This window comes from Prunus mume, linkage group LG6, assembly GCF_029339155.1.
Source record: "Prunus mume cultivar Tortuosa linkage group LG6, ASM2933915v1, whole genome shotgun sequence".
NCBI lineage: Eukaryota > Viridiplantae > Streptophyta > Magnoliopsida > Rosales > Rosaceae > Prunus > Prunus mume.
In genome coordinates this window covers 13,469,598-13,494,427 of record NC_142703.1, presented here as the reverse complement: position 1 = coordinate 13,494,427, position 24,830 = coordinate 13,469,598, and the positions used below count along the sequence as shown (strand labels likewise).

The 24,830-nt window shown below is 36.4% G+C and overlaps 3 protein-coding genes and 4 pseudogenes across 5 annotated transcripts; 2 read left to right on the top strand and 5 right to left on the bottom strand.

The window, feature by feature from the left end:
- Positions 1–2,039: 2,039 nt before the first annotated feature.
- On the bottom strand, positions 2,040–2,525 carry LOC148916135 (basic form of pathogenesis-related protein 1-like; annotated as a pseudogene).
- A 1,022-nt stretch (positions 2,526–3,547) lies between these two features.
- On the bottom strand, positions 3,548–4,338 carry LOC148916134 (pathogenesis-related protein 1A-like; annotated as a pseudogene).
- A 1,800-nt stretch (positions 4,339–6,138) lies between these two features.
- On the bottom strand, positions 6,139–6,873 carry LOC148916133 (basic form of pathogenesis-related protein 1-like; annotated as a pseudogene).
- A 2,201-nt stretch (positions 6,874–9,074) lies between these two features.
- Positions 9,075–9,891, bottom strand: LOC103334946 (pathogenesis-related protein 1A-like). The gene has a single exon (XM_089055496.1). It carries the CDS (start codon positions 9,806–9,808, stop codon positions 9,317–9,319), a length of 492 nt encoding a protein of 163 aa, XP_088911622.1. The 5' UTR covers positions 9,809–9,891; the 3' UTR covers positions 9,075–9,316.
- Positions 9,892–10,684: 793 nt separating this feature from the next.
- On the bottom strand, positions 10,685–11,587 carry LOC103334947 (basic form of pathogenesis-related protein 1-like). The gene has a single exon (XM_008237928.2). The coding sequence runs from the start codon at positions 11,525–11,527 to the stop codon at positions 11,018–11,020; it is 510 nt and encodes a 169-aa protein (XP_008236150.2). The 5' UTR covers positions 11,528–11,587; the 3' UTR covers positions 10,685–11,017.
- Positions 11,588–16,543: 4,956 nt separating this feature from the next.
- On the top strand, positions 16,544–19,704 carry LOC103334948 (putative branched-chain-amino-acid aminotransferase 7). Of its 3 annotated transcripts, XR_016128201.1 has the most exons (11): positions 16,548–16,602; positions 16,766–16,864; positions 16,952–17,135; positions 17,237–17,413; positions 17,532–17,663; positions 18,009–18,104; positions 18,267–18,383; positions 18,676–18,771; positions 18,888–19,000; positions 19,363–19,548; positions 19,584–19,704. XR_016128201.1 is itself a non-coding variant. In XM_089055311.1 (10 exons), the coding sequence occupies exons 2-10, from the start codon at positions 16,815–16,817 to the stop codon at positions 19,475–19,477; spliced, it is 1,080 nt and encodes a 359-aa protein (XP_088911437.1). In that variant the 5' UTR covers positions 16,544–16,602; positions 16,780–16,814; the 3' UTR covers positions 19,478–19,704. The 3 variants fall into 3 exon arrangements, 2 of the variants coding, with proteins under 2 accessions (XP_088911437.1, XP_088911436.1); XM_089055311.1 differs by having other exon boundaries at positions 16,544–16,602; positions 16,780–16,864; positions 19,363–19,704; XM_089055310.1 differs by having other exon boundaries at positions 19,363–19,704.
- Positions 19,705–20,393: 689 nt separating this feature from the next.
- Positions 20,394–22,614, top strand: LOC148916132 (branched-chain-amino-acid aminotransferase 2, chloroplastic-like; annotated as a pseudogene).
- Positions 22,615–24,830: the final 2,216 nt, after the last annotated feature.

Sequence of the window (24,830 nt, the reverse complement as noted above, 5' to 3'; positions counted from 1 at the left end):
ATTTCGGTTAGATTTTACAAAACTGAAATTATATTATTCTTTTCCTCTTTTTTTTTTTTTTTTTTCTCTTGTAACCTTTCACAATATCATGTCAAGTGCTAGTCACGTACAGGAATGTTGTGGGTGTGGGAAAGTATTTGTATACACCCATTACATTTTATTTTTCTAATTTCGCAAAAGAAAAAAAACACGGAACTTTTCAACAGGCATCGTGTAGGTGTGCGTGTGCACACGCAAGCATACATACATTCAAGGGCGGAATCAAGAATTTTTCCACGGTTGGGCTAGCTAGAGTTATTAGCTTAAAATTTAATGCTTATTTTTTTTTTTGGTACTTACAATTTCTATAGTCTTTTGAGAAATAAAAGTAACCATTAAATCATATAAACCAAGCTAGTTCATAGCTCCATAAACTAATTTTCAATAAGTTTTAACATGAACCAAATAAGGTTTAACACCATAGTGGATTGAACATCTAAGGTTTTTTTACCTAGATTGACCTTAGGTTCCTTCATGCATTCATATTATACATGAAAAGTTGTTTTATGTAAAAATATTGACTAAATCATTTCCTCAAGATAATTTTGGCGGTTTTTATTCCTCACACATCAAATAAGAAAACTTGATTTTATGGGATTTCAGTACGAAGTATATATTGATCTAATGAGCCATCATTTTTAGCCTACATCGTATTTTGCACTTAAACCAATTTTTCATATTTTGATTTGGTGGGAATTTCATTTTCTAGTATTTTTATTTAAATCCAAATGAGGGGTACTTCTTTATTTACATTGTAAACTTAAGTAAATGGAGTAATATAAAAATAAATAAAAGAAAAATGACAAAGACAAATAAGTTAATATTGAAAATAAGTTAAAGATATAGGTTTTATATTTTTTTTTTCTTAAAAAACCACACTGGGCTACAGCCCACTGTAGCCCTTAGAGCATTTCCATCAGTTAGCCCCTTGCCATGGCAAGGGAGCCCTAGGGCCGTTACTATTCACGTGAATAGTGGCTGCCCTAGCCCCCCAAGTAAAGTGTGTTTCCAGCAATTTAGGCTTGCCATGGCAAATACTATTCATTTTTTTTTTTTTACAACTTTTTTTACTTAAACAATTAATTTGGATAATATTTTTTAATAAGATTTTTGGATTCCTACGTGTCAATACTATTCATATCGGATAATATTTTGGGATAAGATTTTATTTTATTAGTTGTATTTTATTTTATTAGTTGTATTGGTTGGTATTTATAGAAGAAAAAAAAAGTATGAGGATCTAGAGTTAAAAGTGAGTATTGGTTGGTATTTATAGACATTGGCGGACCCATAATTTTTTTAGCGGAGGTGCAATATTGACTAAGTATGAAAAATGGTTTTTCGGAATAATCATTTTCTCAAGATAATTTTTAGCGGCTTTTATTCCTTACACATCAAATAAGAAAACTTGATTTTATAGAATTTTAATATGAAGTATATATTGATTTAATGAGCCATCATTTTTAGCCTAAATCGTATTTTGCACTAAATCCGATTTTTCATATTTTGATTTGGTGGGAATTTGATTTTCTAGTATTTTTATTTGAATTCAAATAGGGGTACTTCCTTATTTACATTGTAAACTTAAGTAAATGGCGTAATATAAAAATAAATAAAAGTAAAAGGACAAAGACGTTTACTTAAATGTTGAAAATGGAAATGAGGTATAGAGAAAAAAAAATCCATAATTTTTAGTATTTTTTTCGATTTTGTTTCTTTTTTTTATTGGGAAAAATTGGTTGTCGTTGGATTGCTGGAAAAAAGGGGATCCGAGTGCCCAGAGCCAGCCAAGTGGAAGAGAGCCGTTGGGGCACTCCAGTGCCGATGTCGTTGTGACATCAGTGCGCTAACGTCGGGCCAGCCTAGTTCGCTGGGTCCCATTCCTTGCCCTGGTAAAATTTTGTTGCTGGAAACACCATTTTGGGCTTGTCCCCCCTAGCCCACCCTTTGGGCCCCTTACTGAAATGCTCTTAATGTGGTTCCACCCTTGCATACATTGTCTAGTAGGGGCGCTCGTCCTCGGGCTGGTACATGGGATCGTAGCTGCAAACCACGTAGTTCTGTCCATTGTTACACTTTGAAATGCCACATCCAACCTCAGTGGTTTTGACCCAGACCATAGCAAGGTAGTGACCACATTCGTCTTTGACGCATTTGTTGGACTTTTCGTCATAGAACTCCTTCTTGGTGACCCAATACTTAGTGGCAGCTGCGCCGCTCATGCCGTCGCCGGAGGCCAAGTTCTCACCCCAATGCCTTATCGAGTGCTCCATGGCGCAGTCGCCCACTCTTTTATTGGCATATTCTTGGCCATACTAGGCCAAGGTCGTGTTCCACCTGAGGGGTTTGTTGCCGACCTCTTTATGAGCCTTGCTGTGCTCCTCAACAAAGCCATTGATCTTTTCTTTGGAAATGTTTGCAGAGACAAGAGTGAAGACCAATGCGACGTAGCAGATGGCCAAAAGAAGCTTCGTGTTGAACGCCATTTTCGTTTCTTGATATGAGAAGTTTAAGGTCTTTTCTTTGTAGTAGAGAAGGTTGGATTGTTAGATGTTGATTGAAAGGGGGCATGGGATTGTGCTTTGTCAAATTTACATGGTGGGAGGGAAGATAAGGTGGGTGGGGAAATAATGTGAAAATGTGAAGATAAAAAGTCTCACATTGGAAAGTTAGAAAACCTTGCAATGGCTTATAAGGAGTTGGGTTACCTCCCCCCCCAAATTTTCCAATTAGTTTTGGAATGGAACCTCAACTTCCTTCATGGTATCAAACCAAGTTACCCACATGTGAAAGCCCAACGGCCACACGTGCTCCATGTCACCCAAACTGTGTTGTCCACATGTTAGGCTTGAAAATTCACCACACAAGTGGGGCGTGTGAGAATGTGAAGGTAAAAAGTCCCACATTCAAAAATTAGAAAACCTTGCAAGGGCTTATAAGAATTTGGGTTATTCCGCCCATCACAAATTGGTTTTTGGGTGGAATATCAACTTCCTTCTAATAAGATAAGAGGGTGGAAATAGCAGCACTCAAAAGAAAATACTTACGGTTATTTAGCCATAAGTTTCTTACCAAAGTAATGGATAATTAGTCCTTTATTAAAATTTTGGATAAACAAATTAGATTTTTGTCTAGTTGTATCTTTCTTTCCAATGTGAGAAGCCTCAAATACGAATCTTTCCTCACTTAAGAAGGAAAAATAAACACAATATTGGTCAAATATAGTTACAACAATGAAAACATTCAAATTTTCAAAATCTATAATGACATAAGCAATCCAAGTTCCTAGCTTTAATCACTGCAATCCACAATCTTTACCAAGGGTTTTAATCCAAAAATGAAAGAATGAGGTAATGAGATAATATTTCAGAAAGAGAGAGATTGACCAAAAAAAACATGAAGAGAATGAGATAATATTTCGGTTAGATTTTACAAAACTGAAATTATATTATTCTTTTCCTTTTTTTTTTTTTTGGTAAAATAGGGGGCAAAGCCCAAACCAAAAGGATTACACAGGAACCCTTTTTTTTTTATTCATTCTCTTGTAACCTTTCACAATATCATGTCAAGTGCTAGTCACGTACAGGAATGTGGTGGGTGTGGGAAAGAATTTGTATACACCCATTACATTTTATTTTTCTAATTTCGCAACAGAAAAAAAACACAGGACTTTTCAACCGGCATCGTGTAGGTGTGCGTGTGCGCACGCAAGCACACATACATTGTCTAGTAGGGGCGCTCGTCCTCGGGCTGGTACATGGGATCGTAGCTGCAAACCACATAGTTCTGTCCATTGTTGCACTTTGAAATGCCACATCCGACCTCGGTGGTTTTGCCCCATACCACAGCAAGGTAGTGACCACATTCGTCTTCGCTTTTGAGGCATTTGTTGGACTTTTCGTCATACAACTCCTTCTCAGTGACCCAATATTTGGTGGCAGCTGCGCCGCTCATGCCGTCGCCGGAGGCCAAGTTCTCACCCCAACGTCCCATTGAGTGCTCCATGGCGCAGTCGCCAACTCTTTTATCGGCATATTCTTGGGCATATGGGCCAAGGTCGTGTTCCACTTGAGGGGTTTGTTGCCGACCTCTTTACGAGCCTTGTTGTGCTCCTCAACGAAGCCATCGATCTCTTCTTGGGAAATGTTTGCAGAGACAAGAGTGAAGATCAATGCGACGCAGCAGATGGCCAAAAGAAGCTTCGTGTTGAACGCCATTTTTGTTTCTTGGTATGAGAAGTTTAAAGTCTTTTCTTTGTAGTAGGGAAGGTTGGATTGTTAGATGTTGATTGAAAGGGGGCATGGGATTGTGCATATTTATAGAGACACAGGCAAGTTTGTGTCCGCAAAGAGGGTCTTCGAAAATAGGCCCTTAAAAATGGGAGGGTTGAATATTATTTTTTTTGGATTCTGTAGATAGCGATAGAGGGGGGCCCAAATAAAGAAAAGAAATAAGAGATCCATAGAAATTTGTGGTGTCACATCTTTTGTGCTTGGAATGCGTCCATACCAAGTTTTACTCAAAACAAGGAGGGAGGACAATTTCTTTGGAGAGTTTCCTCTTTTTTTTTTCCTTAAAAAAGTAAGTTCGTCTTTTCTGTTTTTCTTTTCTTTTCTTCTTTTCAGGTGAACTAGTTTTTTTTTTTCCTTTTTTTCTAATGGATAAGATGGAAAAAGAAATAACAGGGTAGAACATTATTGGGTGCCTTGAGTAATATGTCTTTTGTTTTTCCTTCATGACTTAGTTGGCCTTCTTTCTCCTAGGCGTCTATACGCTATTGTTTAAACCTGTCTTCTGGTCCTAATCCCCTTTGTTCACTGAAAAAACTGATAAAGAAAATCACCATACTCTAGTTTTTGGTGTCACCCACTATACGTTTCTAATTTAGCCATATTCTTTTTTATAAGAATTCACTCATGTTTTTTTTTCTTATGAACAAACTCATGTTATAATGTGCGTTTATTTATTAATATTATATCATCGAATGCAAAGGACTTGTAAATCAAATAGTTAAAAGCATTTACTCTGCATTCGAAGTCCTCAGTTCGATTCAATCCTCCCTCAATATGGCTTGTATAAAAAAATTTATGTCATAAGATATAAATTTGTCGTCCACTTACATCGATTTCTAATGTTACAGTGACACAACCAAAAACAAAAACTTTCTTCAATTTTTTATAATCTTAATGGTTTTTTGAGTTACATGTGTCTCTACTAGTGAGCTGTTACTTTTTTTTTCTTTTTTTATAGAAATATCAGCTCCAAAATCTCTACGTACCCTCATCAGAGCTACTGCACACCTATCAAATTTGTGGCTAGCTAATGAGTAAAAAAATCATAAGAACAACCATACATAATTCAAATCAACTCACCATATATATATTTCTCTTTCATTTTTATCAACCAAAACACATTAAATTAATTAGGCTAAAAGTCACTTTTGGTCCCTGTAATTTTACATTTCAACCACTTTTGACTCAATAGTTTCATTTCCGTCAATTTTCACCCTGTGTAGTTTTGTATCTGTAACAATTCAAGGACAAGTTAGTATTCCTGTCAATTTCTTTGACGGTGCAAGGATCAATTTTATCAACCCAAAATCCTTGAGCATAAAAGCTCATCTGAAACTCCCCTAATTTCATATTAGGGCTTGAAATTGGTCATTTGGGTTTAGGGTTCTTCAAAAATTGGGATTAGTGGATGAATTTCGAGTCCTAATATGAAATGGAGAGAATTTCAAACAAGCTTTTACGCACAAAGGTTTTGGGTTAACGAAATTACCCCTTGCATCGTTAAAGAAATTGACAAGAATACTAACATGTCCTTGAATTGCTACAATTACGAAACTACAATGGCAAACTTGACGGAATTGAAACTACAGGGTCAAAAGTTGTTGAAGTGCCAACCTATATGGACCAAAAGTGACTTTTGGCTAATTAATTATTTTTAGATGTAACTTTCTTCAATATGACACTCAACAATTATACATATACAATCTAGTAAGGACGCTCTCCTATATAATTTTCAGGAGGATAATAACTACAAATCACAAATTGTAAAGAATCAAAAATTCGAACCAACATCAACACATACAATGAGTTAAAAGTTGTAGTGCCCACAGACATCACCAACGCATGTGTTTTAGGCATTGTCGTAGTTGGGCTTCTCAGTCACCCAAAACAAGGGGTCGGCATCGGGACCCGAAAATCGGAACACCGAACTGAATCGAATAGAAAAAACCAGTTGACTGAAAAAGTCAACAAACTGACACCGAATCAGACCGGACCGGTTTGAACTGGTTTTGGTTCCGATTTGACATACTATAGGACCGGATCGGACCGAACCGGACCCACCCCTTGGGCCAAAACTTCACTGCCTGCCCGCCGGTCATTTCTCCAAAGCCTTCAGCCAAGTTCTCACCATATGGGCCCTGTGAGTGCACCATTTCACACGTCTCAATCTTCGAATCCGCATACTTCTGGGCGTAGGCTGCAACAGTGTCGTTCCATTTGATTGAACCAACACCAACCTCAGCTCGAGCTCTGTTGTGTTCATCTATGAGGTCCTGGTGGGGTTCTTTGTTGGGTCTGGCTTGAGAGACATGGATTAAGATTAGGGCTATGGAGAATATGCCAAATAAAAGCTTATTGATAGCTCCCACTTGAATTTCTGTGCAAGGCTTGGATCGATGTGTTAGAGGTTGATCTTAGGGCAAATTTATAGAGAGTTAAGGCAATTTGGACAGTAAAGAAGAAGATCTCAGATTAATTGCTGCCTGTGACATTCCTTGAATTTGGTCAGAAAATAAAGAAATAAAAAAAAATTCATGCCCATTTTTGGGAATTCTTGGGTTTGATTTGTATCCGTTTGCCAAAGGTGTCACACATTTGGAGATGGCAGTATAAATGCAAATTAATGGTTGTGTTGTTAAAAAATGTCATGGAAGGATAAGTTTCTAATTGAAGATGTTACTAAAACGTGAGTAAAGACTATGGCGCCACTCTTCTTGTAGAAAATTTTGATATATTTCTATAAAATTTTGGTCCCGTTTCAACCAAAAAAAAAAAAAAGGTAGATTTCTATTCAAAAGTTAGAATTTTTTTATTTTTTATTTAATCCAAGTTATAAAAAAAAACTCCTTTCATGAAATTTGAATCAAGAAGTCTTTAACAAGTAAAAATTATACAAGCGATTGTCTAAACTAATCTAATTTACGAAAAAGAAACATTATCAAGGAATAGCATATTACCACGAAATGAGCATACAATGAGTTATAAGTACTCAATATAAACTTTCATAGCGCTGAATTTTTTTAATTTTTCTCAATAGAGAACAATACATTCTTTAAGAGTAAAAACGAACATCAATAGTACATTTGTTCACCACATGAGGTTTTACAAAAGAGAGACCCCACCTTCATGTGAACTCCACCCAATCATTATTTAGTCCAAAATACTACTCTAATATCAATCAACAACATCCAATCTGTTCCAAGTTCCAGTCCACCATCTCAACTTCATCAGCTTTATCAAATGCCCTCCAATTCTAGTAGGGACGCTCGCCCTCATAGTTACCAGGAGGATCGTAGCTGCAAATGACAAAAACCCAATTGTTATCACACTTAGCCCTAGCACAACCAAGATGAACCGAGTTCCGCCAAACCACCTGAGTATAATGCCCACATTCATCACCAACACATTTGTTGGAGCAGTAGTTAGCAGCAGGATTTTTCCTTTCTCAGAGAACTTTCACTCATTTGTCATGGCAAAAGCATGGAGAGACAAGGGCAATTACTCTTCACATGAATAGTATCTGCCCTAGCAATTTTTTTGTTGCTTTTCCACCCATTGCCATGGCAATTGAAGGACAATTACTATTCAAATGAGATAAATTTAATTTACATGTATGAGATTAATAATTAAAAAAAAATTTGATACGTATGTATAGAAAAAAAAATATTCTCAATTTTTGTAATTTTTCGAATTTTTTCAATTTTTTTCTTGACGTCACAATTCTCAGGCAACGGCTCGGGTTGTTCTTGCCTACTAGGCTTGGTTGAGTCCACGCCTTGCCTAGGTTGTTTTGTACCGCTTGAGAAGCATTTCTTGGCCTGGGCAACCTTTTGTCAGGGCTGGACTTAACCTTGGAAATGCTCTTACTCTTTTTTTAAAATTCTCATTTTTATAAATTTTATTTGAAATAATAGTGGGCTACGGTATTTTACGAATAATGCTGGGTGAAAAGATAAGATTGTGTTTTATCAAATTTACATGGTGGGGGGAAGATAAGGTGGGTGGGGAAATAGTGTGAGAATGTGAAAGTAAAAAGTCTCACATTGAAAAGTTAGAAAACCTTGCAATGGCTTATAAGGAGTTGGGTTACTCCCCCCATTTCTAATTAATTTTGGGGTGGAACCTCAACTTTCTTCATAGCATCAGAGCATGTGAAAGCCCAATGGCCACACGTGCTTCATGTCACCCAAAATGTGTTGTCCACGTGTTAGGCTTGAAAATTCGCCACATGAGTGGGGGCGTGTAAGAATGTGAAGGTAAAAAGTCTCACATTGGAAAGTTAGAAAACCTTGCAAGGGCTTATAAGGATCTGGGTTACTCCCCCCATTGCAAATTAGTTTTAGGGTGAAATCTCAACTTCCTTCAAATAGGACAGGGGGTGGAAATAGCAGGACTCAAAAGAAAATACGTAGGCTTATTTAGCCTTAAGTTTCTTACCAAAGTAATGGATTTTTGTCTACTAGTATTTTTCTTTCCAATGTAAGAAGTCTAAAATTCGAATCTTTCCTCACTTAAGATGAAAAAATAAACATCGACATAATTGGTGAAATATAATTACAACAATAAAAACATTCAAATTTTCAAAATCTATAATGACATAAGCAATCCAAGTTCCTACCTCTGCAACCACAATCTTGACCAAGGGTTTTAATCCAAAAATGAAAGAATGAGGTAATGAGATAATATTTTAGAAAGAGAGAGATTGACCAAAAAAAACATGAAGAGAATGAGATAATATTTCGGTTAGATTTTACAAAACTGAAATTATATTATTCTTTTCCTTTTTTATTTATTCATTCTCTTGTAACCTTTCACAATATCATGTCAAGTGCTAGTCACGTACAGGAATGTGGTGGGTGTGGGAAAGAATTTGTATACACCCATTACATTTTATTTTTCTAATTTCGCAACAGAAAAAAAACACAGGACTTTTCAACCGGCATCGTGTAGGTGTGCGTGTGCGCACGCAAGCACACATACATTGTCTAGTAGGGGCGCTCGTCCTCGGGCTGGTACATGGGATCGTAGCTGCAAACCACATAGTTCTGTCCATTGTTGCACTTTGAAATGCCACATCCGACCTCGGTGGTTTTGCCCCATACCACAGCAAGGTAGTGACCACATTCGTCTTCGCTTTTGAGGCATTTGTTGGACTTTTCGTCATACAACTCCTTCTCAGTGACCCAATACTTGGTGGCAGCTGCGCCGCTCATGCCGTCGCCGGAGGCCAAGTTCTCACCCCAACGTCCCATTGAGTGCTCCATGGCGCAGTCGCCAACTCTTTTATCGGCATATTCTTGGGCATACTGGGCCAAGGTCGTGTTCCACTTGAGGGGTTTGTTGCCGACCTCTTTACGAGCCTTGTTGTGCTCCTCAACGAAGCCATCGATCTCTTCTTGGGAAATGTTTGCAGAGACAAGAGTGAAGACCAATGCGACGCAGCAGATGGCCAAAAGAAGCTTCGTGTTGAACGCCATTTTTGTTTCTTGGTATGAGAAGTTTAAAGTCTTTTCTTTGTAGTAGGGAAGGTTGGATTGTTAGATGTTGATTGAAAGGGGGCATGGGATTGTGCATATTTATAGAGACACAGGCAAGTTTGTGTCCGCAAAGAGGGTCTTCGAAAATAGGCCCTTAAAAATGGGAGGGTTGAATATTATTTTTTTTGGATTCTGTAGATAGCGATAGAGGGGGGCCCAAATAAAGAAAAGAAAGAAGAGATCCATAGAAATTTGTGGTGTCACATCTTTTGTGCTTGGAATGCGTCCATACCAAGTTTTACTCACAATAACGAGGGAAGACAATTTCTTTAGTGAGTTTCCTTTTTTTTTTTCCTTAAAAAAGTAAGTTCTTCTTTTCTGTTCTTTCTTTCTGATGAATTAGTTTTTTTTATCTTTTTTTTTTTCTATTGGATAAGATGGAAAGAAGAAGTAACAGGGTAGAACATTATTGGGTGTCTTGAGGAATTCTTGGGTTTGATTTGTATCCGTTTCCAAAGGTGTCACCCATTTGGAGATGGCAGTATAAATGCAAATTAATGGTTGTGTTGTTAAAAAATGTCATGGAAGGATAAGTTTCTAATTGAAGAGATTACTAAAACGTGAGTAAAGACTATGGCGCCACTCTTCTTGTAGAAAATTTTGATATATTTCTATAAAATTTGGTCCCGTTTCCAAAAAAAAAAAAAAAAAAAGAAGGTAGATTTCTTTCCAAAGGTAAGAATTTTTTTATTTTTATTTAATTCAAGATAAATAAAAAAACTCATGTTCATGAAATTTGAATCAAGAAGTCTTTAACAAGTAAAAATTATACAAGCGATTGTCTAAACTAATCTAATTTACGGAAAAAAAAAAACATTATCAAAGAATAGCATATTACCACAGAATGAGCATACAATGAGTTATAAGTACTCAATATAAACTTTCTTAGCGCTGAATTTTTTTAATTTTTCTCAATAGAGAACAATACGTTCTTTAAGAGTAAAAACGAACTTCAGAGCTAGAAAGGGTCATCACATCAATAGTACATTTGTTCACCACATGAGGTTTTACAAATGAGAGACCCCACCTTCACGTGAACTCCACCCAATCATTATTTAGTCCAAAATACTACTTTAATATCAACCAACAACATCCAATCTGTTCCAAGTTCCAGTCTACTTCTTCAGCTTGATCAAATGCCTTCCAATTCTAATAGGGACGCTCGCCCTCATAGTTACCAGGAGGATCGTAGCTGCAAATGACAAAAACCCAATTGTTGTCACACTTAGCCCTAGCACAACCAAGATGAACCGAGTTCCGCCAAACCACCTGAGTGTAATGCCCACATTCATCCCCAACACATTTGTTGGAGCCGTAGTCGTAGTTTGGTTTCTCAGTCACCCAAAACTTCACGGCCTGAGCGCCCGTCATTTCTCCATAGCCTTCCGCCAAGTTTTCGCCGTAAGGCCCTCCCGAGTGCTCCATGTCACACCCTCTGATTCTTGTGTTCGCATAGTTCTGAGCGTAGGCTGCTACAGTGTTGTTCCATCGGACTGGACCGACGCCAACTGCTGCTCGAGCTCTGTTGTGTTCGTCGACGAAGTCTTGGTGGGGGTTTGAGGGTTTCGGGGCATAACCGACTTTTCGGGCTAGGGAGACTTGAGCGGCTAAGAGTAATGCAATGGAGCATATGGATAGAGAAAGGTTGCTAAAGGCCATAGTTGTATATCTTTGTGAAAGACCCAAGTGGAATGCTAGATAATCTTAACACAAATGGGGCATGGGATGTTGGTATTTATAGAGAGAAGCTTAGGCTCAAACTCAAAGCATGCTGTTAGACATATCTTAAAAAAAGAACAAATACACGCAAGGAGTCCGACATATGTATAGCAAACAGTTTATTGTAGAACAGCCCAGGCCCCACATTTCCCCCAGTGAACCAATAGTCCGTTGCCAATGATGTGAATCAGTTGGGAAAAAACAAAAAACCTAATAAACTGTTTGCTACTTAGTAACAACCAACCGAATAAAGCTACTTGGTAGAAGGGCATATGCGCCTTTTGCTGCAAGATGCCCCGTGATACTTTTCTAAGATATAATTAATCTCTCTCAGTATGAATGATTGAATGGGATTAATTGTTGTTTAATAAACACGGCCGTCCCAAACTTGTTTTTTATTATTATTTTGGAGCCGAAACATATGCCAGAGATTCAGAGAGAAGCATGGAAATTTGAAGAATTCTAATTGATCATGTCAAGCTAAGTCACGCTTGGAACAGTAATCACGTGAATTTTCATGTCACTATCTTTACTTGAGGAAGAAAAGCCAATAACGCAACATCAGTTCTTGTTGCTAGATTTTCTTAGTGACTCTTGGCATTACATTTCACAGATCCGGCAATGACTTTTTCTCACCCAGTATAGTTTAATTATTTGTTATACGTAACTCAGTTATTTGCCTTGTTTTTTTAATCAACCGAATACATGTGATTCGAACTTTGAACATAGTCGGAAATGAGAAATGTCTAAATAAATTTTTTTTAAAAGAGGCGGTGGGACAAACAAGAAGAAGAAGAATAAGAAGAATGCTAGACAAAGTCAAAAAATTCAGATGATACTTTGTATCTTGGATTGTATTAATTCAGAACCATGCTTGCTTTGCGGGTAGAGGAAATTTGGGACATGATATCAGGGCCACTTTTGTGCAACCAGACCTGGATTTCTTCCTTCCTTTTTTCAATCAATTATAGAGTTGAAACTTAAGGTAAAGTAACGTTGAGAGTAACGGTATCAGCGGCCAATATTTTGCGGAGTAAATTGACCGCAAAACCAGTAACTTTATGTTGACAGAAGAAAGGACTTTTTATTCTTTTGATATCCCTTACCCTTTTTAATAGAGCTACATGTTTTATTTTTTATTTTTGGTTTTAAGGAGACTTGAAGTCTAGAAAGAGGGAGGATAATAATGTCAAACTCATTGATAATATTGTCAGTGGGTCTAGTCCAATAAAAAAAGACCTTAACTTGTAGACAAATGGTCTCAAGATCAAACTTCCATGACACATTAGTATTGCAAATTTTTCAGAGCTTTGATTAGTCTAGCTTTGCTTTCCAAAATTCCAATGACGATTGTAGTACTACAAAGAGGATGATTCATTGCTAATATGCAGAGAAAAAAATTGTAGTTAAATATATATATCCTTGATCACAATCTAGCTCCAATAAGAGAAAGAACCCTCCAATCTGAGTAAATGGAGGCATTCACTTATACTACGTACACAGTTTCAGAAAAGAAGAAGAAGAAAAAGAAGGGGAAAATAAAAGAAGAGACAGAGGGCAGAGGCGAGGTGAGAGAAGACTTCAAGAAGAAAAAAGAAATAGAAAATGACTTCTTAGAGAGAAAGAAACTGTTCTACATGCATCTTCTCTAAATCTGTCAAGTGAAAGTTGTCCATTTCTTTCAAATGCTTAAAATGATCCAATGTCTTAAACTAAGTTTTCCATCCACAATGTCATCACTACTTTGAAAGGTAAATTCATATAATCACCTACATGAAACTCCAAGTTTCTTCTTCTCTAATAACCATAACTTTCTTGTCCAACACACAAGCTCAAAGCATATCATACAAATTTTGAATCACTGCATCACAGAAACTCTATCTACACAAACTACAAAAGTTCAAACCTTATGCATGACAACACAACCTTCAGTCCAAAAACATAGCTTTTGCATAGAATGCAGGGTAACCTAATGCTCTGATACCATATTGTCACACTCCAAATTCACTAAAAGAACAATTAGATTTATCTCATTACATAGCTGCATTTGAACTACCAAGATCTGCAAGTTTATCAAAACTAAACATAAACACTTCCATTTCCACATAGTGTATCCAAAAGTACAACATTACAATCCAAAGTCTCCCAAATCCAAAACATCTTCATTGGTGCAGTAAAAAATAATAAATGAGCCAATCTTCTATTCCTAGCTAATCTGAAATGGAAGAGGAAAGGGTGAGCTACAAAGCTCAGTTTGCAACTATATATGGCCACCAATGAGTATGAGGATCACCACTATATAATATCTCAAGATAGGAATGAAAAGAGTACACAAAACGAAACTGAACAATTCAAGGGCTGAGACACAATTCATAGTCAGAAATAAGAGAAACAATATCAATGAGATAGCTTCTATAATCCTCATTAGGGTTTCCAATGAGGCCATATTCCCATCATGGTCACACGGGCCTTATTACCAACTGGCCAAATGTCCTAACTCATTCAAAAGAAGGCATAAACATTGTAATTCAAAATGGTCTGAATCAATCACAAGTTCATATGCTATTCAATGTTCACTAGAGTTCCTTTAACAATCAAATGGAGGTGAACATATTTGAATTGGGGTATTAAACAAGGCTTTCATATCACAAGGATCAAATAGAAATATTCAATACAAGGAAGTTCAAACGCTTGGATTGATGGAAGGAACAAAGCTAGAACCACAATAGAAACTTGCGCGAAAAAATAAGTTGAGACTATAGTCTCCAAACACTTCAATATCTTCTTAATGAAGAAAGCAATCCTAGAGTTTCTTAGCTTCAGTTCTTCCTTTTCCTAGCAACCTAGAGCTATGTTTTCATTCTAACTACAATATCTTTACAGACAACTCGTTTGCTTTTTGGCTAAGGTTTGACGTTTAGCATGCCTAATTTTGAGCTTTGTTGGGCTTCATGTTGTTAGTGGGCTTTTTACATTGAGTGAGCTTTATGCATAGTTTGGCCATTGGTTGGCTTTTCTTTGGGCTTTTTTATTGTTTTTGTTAAACTAATTTATTGTTTAGCTTTCTTTTATGTTTCTTAATGAAACTTTATTTCTAAACGAAAAAATAAAGAAGAGATTTATTTATAATAAAAAAAATTGTGTGAGAAGACATTTTTGCCCATGCCAAGTGGGACTTGTCCATGCCACATCATCATTTTTAATGGAAAAGTTGACTGAGATGACCGAAATGATGACTTCTGAAAGTGGAGCACATAATTAAAGTACCACCGTAACAATTTAGCAACATAAGGGACGAAAAGTAAATTTTGGTATTAGTCCAGAGACCATTGCTACAATTTAGCCATAAATTTAATAAGGACCAGCAAGTGCACCAAAGCAAGAACAAAGCTAGACCAGAGGTAAGCAGCAGAAAAACATGTATGAAACGGGCCACCTAGTAATTAATTTTGGATTAAAAGAAATGCAATTGTTAATCGCTTGCCATTTTACATAGTTTCCATATCACATCTTACAGGATCTTACTATGTCCTTGTGTTATTGAATCTTATCGATTTTGGTTCTCTTCATTGCAAATATATTCTACACTTGCTTTCCCTTTCCTCTAAGAGTCGTTTAGCATTTGATTTCTACCTAGTAATTGTAGATTACCAGAGAGTTAAGGGTTAATCGTTTTATTAGTCCCTGAACTTTGACCTGATTTGTATTTGAGTTCCTCAATTTCCAAAATGGTTCTCGTGGTCCTTTAACTTTAGTTTCGTTTGGACAAATGGTCATGCCTTCAATTTTGTTAACTTTTTTTGTTAAATGTAGGGGCAAAATGGTATTTTTATATTAAAACCAAAAAAATGAATTAAAAAAATCATATCTTTAAAATAACAATAAAAGGAAATCAAATAAAAAACCAAAAAAATAAAAAATAAAGTTTTGGGGGGTAGAAATCGGGATAGAAGGGGAGAGAGAGTTTAATTTTAATTTTTTATTCATATTTTAATCAATTTTGATACAAAAATATCATTTTACCCCTGTACTTAACAGAAAAGTTAACAAAATTGACCGTAGGACCATTTGTCTTAATAAAACTAAAGTTAAAGGACCACGGGAACCATTTGAAAATTGAGATACTCAAATGCAAATTTACAAAAGCCAATTTACTCAAAATGTTGAGCCCTCAAAATTGACGTTAGAAAATCCTAAGCGTCAATTTAGTTTGCTTTTATATATATATATATATATATATATTTTATTTGAAGAAATGGTGCCATTTGGGTTGAAAAATGAAGGCGTGCCTTGATCTTTTCTTGCATAAACTTCTTCACGTTCACTTTTAAAGTACTTATCTTAATGGTAGGATTCGCAGCCGGCGGATTTTGAAAGTGCTTTTGGACTGCCTACACTACCCAATCAAAGTTAATAGCTAATCAATTAAAAATTACCCTTATTAGTTTCTTTTACAAAAACAAAAACCATTGACGCAAAATAATAATGTCCGTACGATTTGGATTATATTTAGTTTTTTTTCTTTGTTTCAAAGAGGGCAAAAGAAGAGGAGAAGTTTTAATTGTTTTGTTTTGTACTTGTGTTAATTGTGTGTTGGTATTGTACTTGATAGCATTTGCTGTATCCAAATACCAATGAGATTTTTTTAATTTTTTATTTTGAAAAAAGGGCGATAGCATTTTATTTAAAAGAAATGTGCGGCTCTTAATCCGAATTTATTAGTCTTAATCATTATAATCATTAGTAGCTTTCTATTTTGCTAACCTTTCTTTTCTTTTTTCTCCGAAGACTTTTCTTTGTTAGTGGTTGAGTTATTGTTTTCGTAAGATATTGAGAGGTTGACTGAGATCGTTTATAATATAGCGAATTTAGTCATGATATTTAATAATAATATATTTGATTACCGATCAATTTTTTCCAGTCATAATTCGAACTCACCAACTACAGTTACTCCATATAAACGATAGCATCCTTCTGCTGTATGCACGCCACTTTGTTTGTAGCCTCTCCAGTTCGTAAGTATCATACTCTCTCTCTCTCTCTCTCTCCTCTGCATATTCTGTTAAGAAGTGTTTGTTCATTTTTCTGAATCTACTTTTAAGTTAATTATTTTTGTAGTTCTGATTCAGTAGACAAAATTAGATAAATAAAATTAACAATCTAACAATGTGTGATCAGTTTCTTTGTTGCAGTTGTGTAAGAATTTATCCCACATTAATTTGCAGCCATGCCTCCTTCCCCTGCTTTGCAAGCAATTTCTGAATCTGCTGTTCGAAGGTGATTTATATGATTATATAACAGTGTTAAGCTGTGTTAATTTTATCTCTTATACATATCTTTATTTATGGATGAAATTAAGTGCAGTCATGAAGCAGATGAAAAGTATGGTGATGCCATGAACTGGGATGAACTTGAATTTGCAGTAATTCCAACAGATTACATGTACATTATGAAATGTTCCAATGGGGATAACTTTTCACAAGGCCACCTCGCTCCCTACGGGAAAATTGAGCTCAGCCCATTTTCTGGAATCTTGAATTATGGACAGGTTATACATTAACTAGTCGCAATTTAATAATAGGTTCGAAGTATTGAAGCTTGTAGTTCTAGGGGTTAAAAGTATTTATCCCAATATGGTGGTGTCATTAGGGAGTATTAGAAGGTCTTAAAGCGATCAGGACCAAAGACGGTCGTGTTCAGCTGTTCCGGCCTGAAGAGAATGCTGTAAGAATGAAGATGAGTGCAGAGAGATTGTGTATGCCATCTCCATCTACTCACCAATTCCTCGATGCTTTAAAGCAAACTGTCCTTGCCAACAAGCGTTGGGTATACACATTTTCACTTTAGACCCTTTACTTTTGGATAATTGTCAATACTGTTTCACAGGGGTATTTATGAATTCTGAAATCTTTTTTTTATCACTTGGAAATATATGCATGCATAGGTACCACCTGAAGGGAAAGGAGCATTGTATATTAGGCCATTGCTCATTGGAAGTGGCCCTGTTCTTGGTCTTGGGCCAGCACCAGAATACACATTCCTAATATTTGCTACTCCAGTTGGTAATTATCACAAAGTAAGTTATCATCAATTGGTTTTAAACTGAACTTTTCATATCAGAGTAAATAACTCATCCACACATTACATATTAGGCTAAATTGTAACAATAGTCCGTAAGTTATACCCGAGTTGCATTTTCGTCCATACTCTTCAAAAATAGTTACAGCAGTCCTCCAATTATGCGCCGATGAGTTGCACCAATAGTAATTTCCTTCATGTATGTTAGTTTTTCTGCTAATTTGTTTCATATCAATTTTGTTTTTCTCATATTTTGAATTTTGTCTTCGTATTGCTTAGATTTTTTTATTGAAATGTTGTCTTCTAATTAAAACGACAATTTATTTTGTCCATGTAACAATAGCGTGGCTCCACCATGAATTTGTACATAGAGAATGAGGTTCGAAGGGCCACACCAGGAGGAACTGGAGGCGTCAAAAGCATTACCAACTATTCACCTGTAAGTAAAACAGGCAACTTGCATAATGAAAATGGATAGGACTTGGAATTTGGGACATGGGAAAAAACTCTTCTTCTTTTTTTTTTAAAGATTAGATCTTATTGGATTAATCTAAATAATTTTTGTTTTTGCTCCTCAAATCCAATTTGCTATACACAACAGATTTTTGAAGTAGTGACGAAGGCTAGGGCCAAAGGGTTCACTGATGTCCTGTTTCTGGATGCAGCCACTGGAAAAAATATTGAGGAGGTTTCTACATGTAATATTTTCTTTGTGAAGGTATTATTGATGACACTTTTTTAGGGTTTATTGTTGGTTTTTTTTTTTTTTTTTTTTTCATCTTGTTTCATATTGCATGTGCAAGTAACTTTCTGGGTTGTTAAAATGTTTTCAAAACAGTGAATGGTTTTCTTATTAATCAGTATGACATGTTATATTATCAGATCATTCAAATGAACGCTCTTGATGGTTAAAAATTGCATTCACAATCTCACAACCTATCATGTGGGACTATAACAAAACAACAGTTATCTAGCAAGTATGTGATGAACAATTTTTTTCACTGCTGTAGGATAATGTGATTTTAACTCCACGTACCAGTGGAACTGTTCTTCCAGGGGTCACAAGAAAAAGCATCATAGAAATTGCTCGTGATCTGAATTACCTGGTAACCACCCTTTGTTTTCCCCAAAGCATTATATTACTGCTTGGCTTGAAGAGCGATTCCATAATTGTGATTTATCATAGCAACCTCTAAAAGCATGTTTTTTAAAATTGGTTAAGGTGGAGGAACGTGATGTTCCGCTCGAGGATGTGTTGGCTGCCGATGAAGTTTTCTGTACAGGAACTGCAGTGGAAGTCACTGCTGTTGCTAGTATAACACATCAAGATAAAAGGTAGATACAAGTGTTTGAGAATGTTTTTGGTTTTGTCAAAGGCGTTTTTAATTATCTTTGACGAAAATAAAGTAGTTTGTTTGAGAGTGTTTTTAGATAATGCTTCTGAGTTATAAAAACAAGCATTTCCGAGTGATTTTCGACATGCTTCTTTTAAAAGCACTTCCAGTAAACGTGTTTTAGTACATCGAAATGGTTCAAATGAAACATATCGACAAAGTACTTGAATTTTTAATTAACAAAAACACTGCTGAGGAAAAGATTTCCTTAAAAAAAACACTTTGAAGCAGGCCACAAATACATGGGCATTTTCTATCTTATCCTTGGAATTTAATAGCTAAAAATGGATTATGTTGATGCAGGATCGAATACAGAACAGGGGAAGAAACTGTGTTCCACAAACTGCGTGTAGTGCTTAAAGGGATTCAAACAGGTGTGATTGAGGACAAGATGGGCTGGACCATGCTCATTGATTGAACAAGCTAGCTTCTTCATCTCCATATCTCATTGCCAATGAAGCTTCTTCTCTAGCTATGCACACAAAGATGTTCTTTGATTTCAAATTTTATTGCACACAAAGATGCTCAATTGTTACTGCAAGCACTAAATCTTGTTTTCTTTTTTGTCATAATATTGACTTTAATTTCCACCCTTATTTGCAAATAATTGAATCCACAAGTACTAATCTTGTGCATTATTAAACATTACTTGTTCAGAGAAAGTTTATTTCGACATTGATGTGGATTGAGAACAAATGGATTTCTTGTTGCCCTTTTTTTTCCCGAAGTTCTTTTTTTGGGACAATTCTATGGGGAGTTGATACTTGAACCAAATTTCTTTGACAAAAAACAAAACTTTGGGAAAAAAAGAGAGAGAAACTGGTTTTTGTATGAATAACATGCAAAACTCTGCCCATTGACCCAGAGAATCTGCCTCAACCAATCAGAACTTGCCACATGAATAGAAAGAAAGATGATATATTCAATCTAAAATCAATTGGCAATGGGTAGAGAACCAAGATCTTTTAAACTACTAAGGCAAGGCTTTTATTTCCGATATGAGATAACACTCTCAACATTAATATCCGAGTCTCAGTCACTACATATAATTAGAATTAGAAGTTAGAACTGTCAAACACCAATATCGCTAGAATCCATGACAAGAATGATGAGTGTTCATTTTATATTGTTGCAGGCTTGCAGCAGGGTGTCAAGACGATTTTCAACATTCATTTCCAGGCTAAGATTTGGAGCCATGCCTTCTGCTAATTTGCAAACAACTTCTAAATCTATCCAAAGGCAATTCACTAATTATTAATTAAATCTAGACCACATTTTATTGGACCTTTTTAAATTTTGTGTATTGGATATTAATTCCTTGTTTCTCTATGAAAATGTATAGCCATGATGCAGGGGAAGAGTATCCTGATGTCAACTGGGATGACCTCAAATTTGGGGTAATTCCAACTGATTACATGCACACCATGAAATGTTCCAAAGCCAAAGGAGATGACTTTTCACAAGGATATCTCACTCCCTACGGAAACATTGAGCTCAACCCATCTGCTGGAATCTTGAACTATGGACAAGTTAATTAGCACTTAGCAGCTCCCTTTATGGTTTTAATTAGTTTGAACCACAATGAGCCACACACAACCTACTAATTATATTTTTATGTATTAGTTGCAGCATTGGCGTATGTTGTTGCATCCAGCTGTGTTTCTAGCTAGCTAGCTTTTCTGTGACATGTTCTTAATATATGGTGTGCCATGATCAGGGCTTGTATGAAGGTCTTAAGGTGAACAGGACAGAAGACGGCCAGTTTCTGGTCTTTAGGCCTGAACTTAATGCTCTAAGAATGAAGATGGGTGCAGAGAGATTGTGCATGCCATCTCCTTCTACTCAACCATTCATTGATGCTATAAAGCAAACGGTCCTAGCCAACAAGCGTTGGCTATTGACATTTTCACTTCGGACCCTGCACTTCTGGGATTTACAATTCGACTACTTGGTTTTCGATATGATTGCACCGGGTGTTTATAAATGCTAAGATCTGTTTCTTGATCACCTGGACTTATACACGTACAGGTACCACCTCTAGGGAAAGGAACACTTTCTCTTAGGCCGCTGCTCATGGGAAGTGGATCTGTTCTTGGTATGGGGCTGGCCCCAGAGTATAGATTCCTAATATTTGCTTCTCCGGTTGGAAATTATCACAAGGTGAGTTTAGGAGATTAAACTAGCTAGAGCATTAATTAAAGCAGTGCCAGAAATTATGATGAAGTTGGGCTAATTTGTTCTGTTTGTTTGAATTGCACGCACAATATTCATGACGAAAGGTGTCTAGTTTTGTGGTTGTTGTATGTATGTGATAGAGCAGAGCAGCCCTCAACTTGTATGTTGAGGATAAACTCCATAGAGCTACTCCTGGTGGAACTGGAGGTGTCAAGTCTATCACCAGTAAGTAAAACTGAAAAAATCTTTCAGTTTTTCTGATAACAAATCACACAAATTTGTTGCTTCTTCTTACTTCTGTGTGTTCCCCTGAAGCTTGCTGAGGATATTTAACACAAAATGAGGCTGCAGTTGCAATTATATCAAAATTGATCAATTTGAATTGGTTACTGTAGAAGTTGATTGTGTGGAGTTGTGAACTTTTTGGTTTTGTTTGTAGGTTTACCTAGCACAAAAGACAGGGCCAAAGGGTTCTCTGATGTCTTACGCCTGGATTCTGTAACTGGAAAAAAAATTGAGGAGATTACAGCATGTAATATTTCATTGTCAAGGTATGACCAGTCAGTTTATAAATGAATAGATCAAGCTAGTATATCTATCTCCACACGTGCCGCATGTGCACGCGTTGATATCGTATTACGAACAGATCAAGCATGAAAGAGGTGTTAATTAGTTCATGTGGTAAAGAGCAAGAGAAGGAATAATTGGGTTCTAATCTTGCCTAGTTAAATTACAATGCACAGTTGTGCAAACTACAGACTATATCAGGATCTGCAGAGATCAGAACTTTCTTTATTTGCTTTTCAGGTTAACATAATCAACCGTGTCTTAAATGCAAAGTTTACAGGGAACTGTTTATTTGTTGTAGGGCAATGTTACTTCAACTCCAGCAATATATGGAACTGTTCTTCCTGGAATTACTCGTAAAAGCATCATCGACATTGCCCTTGATTTTGGTTACCAGGTTATTTTAAGTACTCTTCAGTCATAACAAGCCTTAAACCAAAATTTCATAGCAGACTTTTAGAACATGTATGTTTTTTTTTGTTTTTTTTCGAACTGGTAGAGGAACGCGTAATCCCAGTGGAGGATTTGCTTGAAGCTGATGAATCTTTCTGCACAGGAACTGCCGTGGTTGTCATTGGTGCTGTAACTTATCAAGTCAAAAGGTGCAGTGCATTAAAAAAAAAAATTATTGGCTTTTTTCCTCGCTTCTAATATTTATAATTTGTATCGTTATTAATTTTGGGATGTCAAGCCATTGCAGGGTTGAATACAAAACAGGAAAAAGAGCATTATCTCAGAAACTATATGAAACTCACCAGAATCCAAACAGGTCGACTGGAGGACAAGAAGGGATGGACCATGGAGATCTACTAGCTTCTCCTCCGCCTCATTGCATTGATGGAATAGAATATACCAAAATCCCGAACAGGCCCCACGGCTGTAAATTTTTTTTTTTTTTTAAATTAGAAAAAAAATGGAGTCTCGCCGCGCGGCTATACTATTTTTTAAAAACAACTCAGAAAAAACCGCGTATCGCCGCACGGCTATATTATTTATATATATACATATAGAGAGAGAGAGAGAGCCGCTTTGCCTTTAGGTGTCTACGTGTCAAAATAAGCATAGCCTTATAAATTCAGAGAAACCGAGTATAGCCGATCGGCTATTCTATGTCTAAATATATTAAAAATACCCGCCTGGCCCACGTGCCCACATGTCAAAATTAGTATAGCCGGGCGGCTATACTAATTTTGAAAAAAAAAACTTAGAAAAAACCCGAGTGTAGCCGCACGGCGATACTATTTATAAATATACAGGTGCTAAATAAGTATAGCCGGACGGCTATACTATTTTTATAAAAAAAAATTCAAAAAACCAAGTATAGCCGCGCTCCTATTCTATTTTTTCTGTCGGCAGTCTCCAATTAGTACACGTACGTATCATACAATCTCTCACTCTCTATGTCACAATGTTTGTTCTTTTTTTTTTCTGAATCTACATTTAATTATTAATTTCTATATTTCTGTTTCCTTTTCTTTTGTAGCATAATGATATTATATTATATATATATTTGATTTCTTCTTCTTCTTCTTCCAATTTCTTTTTTTTATATAAATATTTTAGGGGTACATTGATTGGTCAAACAATTATAAAAACTATTTATTAAAATGAGTAACAGAGGGTGTCAGCTACAATTTATATCTTGATCATTGTGATATCAACTTGCTCACATGAGATTCCTAGGGCACTACATTAATTATGGCTTAATTATGTACATGCCTCATGTGCTTTCCAACTTATCTCAGATTACCACCTATGTTTGCAAACGGCTCAAAGTACCCCAACGTTTAAAAAACCATCTCATGTTACCCTTTTTGTCAGTTTTTGAAGTTCCGTTGAACGTTCTGTTCATCCCCAAAATTCCAAACAGAACCCATCCCCTTTGTTACTGTTCATCCGACCAGTTTTTGGGCTGCCATCTCCTCCTCCGGCCACCCCAAGCGACGACATGGGTATCAAAAGAACCAGCACGTTGTCATCTACCACCCTCACATCTCATCCGCTACCAACCGCCGTCTGGATCGCCGAAAAAAGCAAGAAATTGGCCGATTTTTACCCAAAATATCCATCGCTCGTTCGGGCGATTCCGTGCACCATTTGCTTCGATCCAGGTATGGTTTTTCAACCTCTCGAGTTGTTCTTGCTGCTAGTTGTGTTGGTTATGAGAAATTTCTGAGTTTTGGAGGGTAAATAAGCGATGAACAGTAACAAAGGGGATGGGGCTGCTGTTCTGGAATTTTGGGGGATGAACAGTAACATTCGTAATGGAACTTCAAAAAAACTTACGGAAAGAGTAATGTGAGACGGTTTTTTAAACGTTGGGGGGTACTTTGAGCCGTTTGCAAATACAGGTGGTAATATGAGATAAGTTGGAAAGCACCCGTACATAATTAAGCCTATAATTATTGATACCAACTACCAAGAAGATCAGAAAATTATTAATACAAACATCATTTGTCTAGTTTCAGACGTTGTTCTGCATTGATTTCCAGACTAAAGTTTGCAGCTATGCCTTCTCCTGGTTTGCAAACAACTTCTGATTCTATCCAAAGGTAATTTACTGGTTCTTAGTGTTAATTATCTCTTATTTGTTTGATATTAATTCTTTCTTTCTCTATGAAAATGTGCAGTCATGATGCAGATCATGAAAAGTATGCTGATGTGAACTGGGATGAACTTGAGATGAGTTTTCACAAGGCCATCTAACTCCCTATGGAAACATTGAGCTCAGCCCATCTGCTGGAGTTTTGAATTATGGACAGGTTAATTAGCACTAAGCAGCAACAATTTAATAATTAAGTATAGCTTGTTCTGTCACATTTCTTATTTTTTGTGTATCCAACTTTGTGGTGGTGCCGTGATCATGGCTTATTCGAAGAACTTAAAGCTAAGAGGCCTTAAGACTACATATAATTAGAAGTTAGAACTACTAAGTGACTGAATGCAAACACCAATATTGCTAGAATAGAATCCATGACAAGAATGATGAGTGTTCATTTTATATTGTTGCAGGCTTGGAGCAGGGTGTC